The sequence below is a fragment of the Durotheca rogersii genome (genome assembly GCF_024521655.1).
Source record: "Durotheca rogersii strain YMJ 92031201 chromosome Unknown GGS23scaffold_8, whole genome shotgun sequence".
NCBI lineage: Eukaryota > Fungi > Ascomycota > Sordariomycetes > Xylariales > Xylariaceae > Durotheca > Durotheca rogersii.
The window spans coordinates 126,716-133,450 of record NW_026251239.1 but is presented as its reverse complement, the minus strand read 5'-3'; the positions used below and the strand labels follow the sequence as shown (position 1 = coordinate 133,450).

The window sequence follows — 6,735 nt, the reverse complement described above, 5'->3', positions numbered from 1 at the left end:
TGGGGACATGCTTATGAGGTACGTGGGTAGGTATCGCATGGGCCCCTACGACTCTATCGAGGAGGAGATCGTCGCGTGTCTCAGCCTCTGCTTACCCATAGCCCTGGTTTCGACAGGATGCTTGTCCGCGGGAAATGAACGCACACGTAAACAAACACGAACGCGATCCATAAACTCGCTGGATTGAACCTAGCTTGCGCGAGCCGTGCTTGGCAAGCCAGTATTAGTGTACGTAATATAGCTCGACACGGCCCAACCCGATTGTCTTCCGTGGCTCCCTCATCTGCCCTTCTACCACTGAGCAGAGAGCGTTATCGCGGCTACAGCAGAGTACTACGATCCCAATCTAGGCACGCAGCATCCGAGTCCCTGCTTTCGCGTGGCCCGGCGTATGACCGGACCGCCCTATCGTTCCGGCGAACCGAACGATCCGCATACCTACATATGAGTAAACCCGAGACGAGTGTCTGTAGACTACAGGCGCACGGATGGGAACGGCGGAACGACCACTCAGTTCTTACAGACGAGGAGGGGGAGGGGGGCAGATATAGCGTAAATTTATATAAGCCAGTCGCTGCGGATGGCGGATAGCATAGATGCGGCGCCGTGACAAAAGACGCACCTATCTGAGCGACGACGTGACCAGGCAGACAGGTAAGTTGGCAGGTACATCATCGACCTGCCTACGGGCAAGCGCTGGCGTGGCGGGAGCAAAGAAGAGCTGAAACGTCGTGGCCATGGCTGAGCTATTACCTACCTACGATTCAGTCGAGAGATCGTAGCCCCCGATCAGGAGAACACATAGAACACGCCCGAGGAAGGGGGTTGTTCCGCCCCGTCGTTGCCGAGCGCGAACTTGGGTATTGCCCCATGTACGGAAGCCTGCTCCCTCTCCGAGTCCCCTTCTCGCTAATAAGTCGTGGTTCTGTCCCTGTCGCCTGTTAATATTAGTGAGGTAACAAAGTCTGACCAGGTACTATTCGCAACCCCTTTTTATAAAAGAGATCGGATATACAACTTTGTTCCCTTTCGTACCCTGCATATCCATGAATACATGGTCACTGTCCCAGGCGCATCAAATCTACCATCCCCCCGTAATATTTTGGAGAGGGTAACGAATGGATTGGCTGAGAAAACAGTTATCATCGCCCGCCTTTCCCCCTGAGCTCCCTCTACCTGCCCCCATCACGCTTACGGGATCCTTCATACGTGTTGAGTAGGGCCCAGAAGTGTAGTCCCCCTAAACGGCGCGGTATCCGATATATGTATATGTGTAGGTATCAACCTACCTATGTACAAACGCCCCTCGACCTCACGCCCAAGCCGATGCGAAAAACTCCTACCGGACGAAAGCAGCCCTTTGCCTGGCGCCTCGAATACGATCACGAGGCTTCCGCTGTTAATCCCTCTTGGTAACACGATGCGCCGAGACACATTTGCGTCCTCTCCAGCCTCCGCGGGCCATAGTCATACCTCCCCCCTCCCCCTTCCTACTCCCGCAGTCGAAGTAGAACAGCATATCCCCGCAAGCTCTCAAAGCAACAGTGTCTCGGGCGCTGAATAAGTCGGGGAAAAGAGAGCAACGAACTCTCTAGGCGCAACGTATCACAGCGAAAGCCGACCGACCGGGGTTAAAGCAAGTCTAGCGCTCGAAACTCGCACGGGGGTACACACGCAACGCCCGATCGCGCAACTCAGGGGCCCGTCGACGCAACTGCGACGCATCCGAGGCCCCCCAGGACGGGTAGCGACTCATCGGCCAGGGTCTCGAGACGGCATGCGGAGGAACGCCACCGCAAGCCTCGCGCCCGAGGCGCCCCCCTCCTCGACACGCGCAAGCCCTCGCCTCGGTCTGGCGCCAGGGATCCCGACCTCCTCCGACCGAGCCGCCTCCTAGATCCGAGCCGCATCCATCGCCGACGCCAGCGCTTGCCAGCGCGCAGGTCACGCGACGGTTACCGGCGGTCTGCGTGCTCCCGCGCGAAGGGCCGCGCGCTAGCTCGTCTCAGCGAGCGGAATGAGGCCGGCGTTCGCCCGCGCTATCTAGGTCGAGGCAAAGGCACGGCTGATTCATCGTGGAAGCGTCTGGCTTAAGACGTGGATAGGTAGGACGACCGGGGTTTGGAATACGTATGTAAATCGTTCCTGGCGTTGTGAGCGTGGGTTGTGGACATGAAGAGGGGGGGGGATTTGTCGGCGATCTTGACATCCGGATGACCCTTTAGGATATTATACTTACGCTTGAGGTCCTACCATACGCAACTGACATCGATAGCTTATTGTGGGAACGGGGCATTGAAGGGCATGCATAGCTCGTCGAGACCTCATGGTGCGTATCAATAGGGGCTTCTTAGGTGGCCCTCCTACACGCGCCTGCCCTGTGTGTGTCTGTACGGCGACGACGAAGCTGGATAGGGGCGAGATAAAGAACGAAAAATGTAGTCAATGATTATCGTATCACATTCTATTGGCGTGCGTGCTTCTTACTTGGTATATGCACTGCCTCGTATCGGGTATCAATCACGGCCCCCTCTTTCGCTTCTGGCCCTCCAGTTCAATCTCCTCTAGCCCGTCTATGTGCTCAATCCTGGATACACTCCCCCCGCTACTTGAGCGAGAGGACCTCCCTTTGACCGTTACCACGTCGTAACTCAGCAGGGCCTTTCGATCTGAGCTGTTACCGTTGCCGTCCTCCTCCTCGCGCGCCTCGGGCACGCTGTTGAGACTATGTGCCCTCCCCATCGCGTTCGGCGCTTCCAGGGTCGAAGGAGTAGGTGCGGAAACGGTGGCCGTACTAGTCGTGGTGGTAGTAGTACTACCACTGCCGCTCCGGCTGATACTCGCCTCGAGGCTCACCTGCCTCGTGGATAGGGAGTCACCCCGGGGCCGTGCTTGCGCTACGGGTACCATGCCTGCTGAGACGACGCTATCACGTTGCGCCCGCTCCTCATCTTGCCAGCCAAACTCGACACCCATAGCGTGCTCCACGTCCTCCCTCGTGTAAAGGCTCGACCGCCGCCGCACGTATTCGTCAAACTGTGTGTCCCGCTCGTGATTATAACTCGCACGCCGCTCAGATGACAGCTGTGGCCGTAATTGTGGTGACGGTGAGGGTTGTGGTACACCGTTGCGGTTCAGGTTTAACGACAAACGCCGGCTAGCGGCGGAGAGGGAGCGCGGGCGCGTGTTATCCGTTGTGGTCGTCGCCGCGGCAGTCGTAGAGGGATTTGTCGGGTCGTAAGGCACGGGCGGTTCGAATGTTGACGATCGGTATGTAGTGTCTTCAGGCTCGTCCCCCGAGGCGAAGCCGTACGGCTTGATGTTTCCGGGTATGTGATAGTCATCATAGCTTAATAGGCGGCGATAGATGACGACGGAATAGAACAGAGGGATAAGTGTGAAAAATCTGAGCCGTGCACATTAGCATTTATACATTGTTGTGGTCTCGTAGGCAGCGGTGTGGTCCCTTGGTAGGACATCAGCAGCTTACATGAGGGCACAGTCCATCACTAGTCCTATCAGCGAATACTGTTTGTCGGCGTGCTGGACATAAACAACAATGTCTAGCGCCAAGATGGCGGAGGATAACACCAAGTTCAGGATATTTCCGAACAGTAACGGGAGTGGCGTTAACACCTCGGCGATGAACCTTGCTATCGCGATGAACGTTACGACGAGGGAAATAAAAGAGAAGCCGACGTTCACGCTTTCCCACCTGCACCGAGTCAGATTAGCCCAGCCGATTCTCTCGTCTCTCCCCCTGACGCTGCCACTCTTTCCCACCGAGAGATCGATCCTTGAAACTTACACGAACTCCACCAAAGGGACGTGGCCATTATCCTCCTCTTCTTTCCATGTTCTGGCCGTATGGGAGAGCCGATAGGAGAATAACCCCATCATGCCCAACAGGAGTAGAATCTGAGCGATCCAACACGGTAGAAGCAGCCTCTTCCTCCACCCTGCCCGGCTAAACTGGCCATTATCGCGATGTTTGTAGCCCATCGTCGGATTCGTTGTTTGTCCTGGTCACAACGAGCTCTTCGATATTCCGATAGGTATAATAGGTTCTGTCCTCGATCGGGAGCGGAAGGAACCTAGTTCCTCTGGTTAGGTTAGGCCCAGAGCTTGAACGGCCCGTTAGTTTGGCGACAGCCCTATAGATCCATTACCGTTGCGGGCGGTCGGTTCTATTCTTCTTTACGCTCAGAGCCAGTGGCAGTTGAGTAGCGAATAAAGGCGGTGCGGTAGGGACCTAGTCTCTATTTAGTTCGACCGGTCTCGCGGCCGCCAGTTGGTGAGCGGGAAGCAGTTCCTATATAAAGGTTTTGCTGAAGAAAGCAGTGAGGCAAGGAGCCCGTACGGGCGAGAGAGCATAGCCTCAATAACCCCATATCCGCCAATCCCGACAAGGGAAAGCAAAGCACGGATCTCACTTCGAAATACCAGCATTGGCACAAAGTGCGCCAACCAGGTCCGGCGTCGCGCCCAGGTGCTGCCCCTCTGGATTCGAAGGCTACTCCCAAGTGCTATTCTGGGGATTGCAGCGTCCTGTAGCGTTGAATAGGGCTTAGGGCCAGGCGCACTGCCATCGTAAACAATGTGTAGGTACATACACGCCGGTGCAAGGTCGGGAGGAGTGCGCCTTGTGTGGTTCGCGGCGCCGGCGTCGGTAAGAAGCAGGATTTATTGGGCGACTACGCAAGACGGCTTGCAACTAGCACCCACCGTGCCCACATAGCGGAATGAGGGCTGGCGCCTCCTAGGCTGGGATGGGAAATGGTAGGGTTTACGAATAGGTGTGCGGCTGAGGGGGAGCTGCCGGGGCGTCCTGGGATTCGACGCGTCGGCCGCAGTTTGGCTGACGGGACGGACGGACTTGGGCAGGATGATGAATTGTCATCGACAAGACGCCAATGAGCAAAAACCGGCTCTGGTGTTGTTGGCGTCGTTGGTGTCGTTGGTGCGTCGTCGCCCTATTAATTCGGGTCCTTCATCATCCAGCATCGTCACCATGACACGAAATGCATTCGACTGAAGCTGACAGAGACATCCCGTCGCAACATCCGATGATCCTCTTTCCCGCTGCTGGCGCGAACAGGGCTTAGCCCCGATTCTGATTAGGCAGCGATATTCGAGGTGTCCAGGCTCATTTCGATGCTCTGACCCCGCCGGGAGGCGTGGATCCAAGGACTAAGCGATATAGCATGATCTTCGGGAACATCGGGGCGAGATAGGCTGAAGAAGAGCGCGGGTTCGGGGTCTCTCCACCCTCATCGTCCTGGATGCGCAGGTCGGTTGACAGTTCTATAATAAGACTGATTATTCCATCACCGTGTTCCCGCAATCGTAAAATTGGGAATAGCCGATTCAATCTCCTGTCCTTGGGATGAGTAGACAGGGCTCAGCCCCTCCCTCGCCATCCCTAGTAACCAATTCCACCCAGCCTGGAGCGGCGATGGGTGCCGCTGTCTACTTGCTTGAGTAATTTGGAGCGTTGCTATTCCCCATTCCATAGCGCGGCCTGTGTCTGGGGCTGTGCACCGACGGGTGGCTCGATCACGCAAGACTGGCAAATGTTGCGCAGTCTTAGTTGAGGGAGTTGAGCACTTCGCGCTATCATGCAAAAATGAGAGAGCGCGCAAGAGGATGGGAGAAGAGAGAAATGGAAAATGATCTGGATTTGTGGGTGCCTCTCTCTTTCTCCTCTCTTCTTTTAGTCATCTGGTCACATGGTCTGCATATCGCCGGTAGGTGGCAAGCTGCTTGCCAGAACGTCTAACCCTTGTATCAGCCGTCGCCACCTGGCATGCCAGTCCTTAGTAGAGCTAAACAGGTGGCATTGTAATTGGCACCGAGCCTGATATTCTTAGTTACGGGTCTGCAGCAATAACAACACGTCTGCCTGTCTCCCACATCGCTATTACTTAGTATGCTATACCTATTATTCCACCATTCTGCGCGACGAGTCGATCTATCTACCTGTGTAATAATCTATCTCGATAAGGTACGCGTATCGCCGATGTAGTTGAGCTGAGCATTCGTAGTCCGGGATATTCATCCGGGTATTCTTATTCCCCTCGGACGTCGGCTGGCCGTCGCCTGGTCCCAAAGCCAACTTTATCGAACACCAAGAGCATCGTATGGAAGGTATCTAGATCAGCATACGTGGCATATACCTACATCCATTCGTACCTAGGTAGGTAGCTATGCACTCTGATTTATCGCGGCGGTGCCAGATCACAACTTAGGCACATAAATACGACCTTCTAGTCCATGTGCCTACATCCTAAAAACAGGAAGAGGGAACGCGCGGAGACTTACTTAATCTACAATGTGCAACAAGCAGCTGTCAAGCGCAGGCCGACGAGATAAAGGTGCTAGACCTGACACTTCCGCGCGTAGGCAAGCTACCATTGGTACCACGTGGGCGAGCAGAGCGAGAACTACCGATTGTCCAAGTATTTAACGTTAAATGATATTCACGATATACTACTCTAGACATAGGGCCAAGCAGCTCTGCTCGATTTGTCGAGCCCTGTCCGCTCCCGTGTCATTTCCCATCCGTACGCCTCGTGCTCTATGATTATATCCTTGACGCTGGCAATCGTCCACCTCCGCGAGGCGTCTCGCGCGAAACGGCAGTCGCAGGATGGTCGGGTGTCATGAGTCGTCGGTGCGACTTTGTATTATTCACCCCCGTCGCCGTGTATTTATGTGAAAGCAACTCGGCTTGGC

General features: G+C 55.4%; 1 protein-coding gene across 1 annotated transcript; it reads right to left on the bottom strand.

The window, feature by feature from the left end:
• Positions 1 to 2,305: 2,305 nt before the first annotated feature.
• GGS23DRAFT_506793 (uncharacterized protein) lies at positions 2,306 to 4,132 on the bottom strand. Its single transcript, XM_051514513.1, has 3 exons — positions 3,809 to 4,132; positions 3,491 to 3,715; positions 2,306 to 3,406 (listed from the first exon to the last, which is right to left on the bottom strand). The coding sequence occupies exons 1-3, from the start codon at positions 4,000 to 4,002 to the stop codon at positions 2,521 to 2,523; spliced, it is 1,305 nt and encodes a 434-aa protein (XP_051372323.1). The 5' UTR covers positions 4,003 to 4,132; the 3' UTR covers positions 2,306 to 2,520.
• Between the last annotated feature and the right edge of the window lie 2,603 nt (positions 4,133 to 6,735).

Coding starts and splice junctions, on each gene's coding strand:
- GGS23DRAFT_506793 (XM_051514513.1), bottom strand. CDS start 4,002: ATGGGCTACAAACATCGCGATAATGGCCAGTTTAGCCGGGCAGGGTGG. Junction 3,716..3,808: donor GTCCCTTTGGTGGAGTTCGT/GTAAGTTTCAAG, acceptor GACTCGGTGCAG/GTGGGAAAGCGTGAACGTCG. Junction 3,407..3,490: donor GTGATGGACTGTGCCCTCAT/GTAAGCTGCTGA, acceptor TGCACGGCTCAG/ATTTTTCACACTTATCCCTC.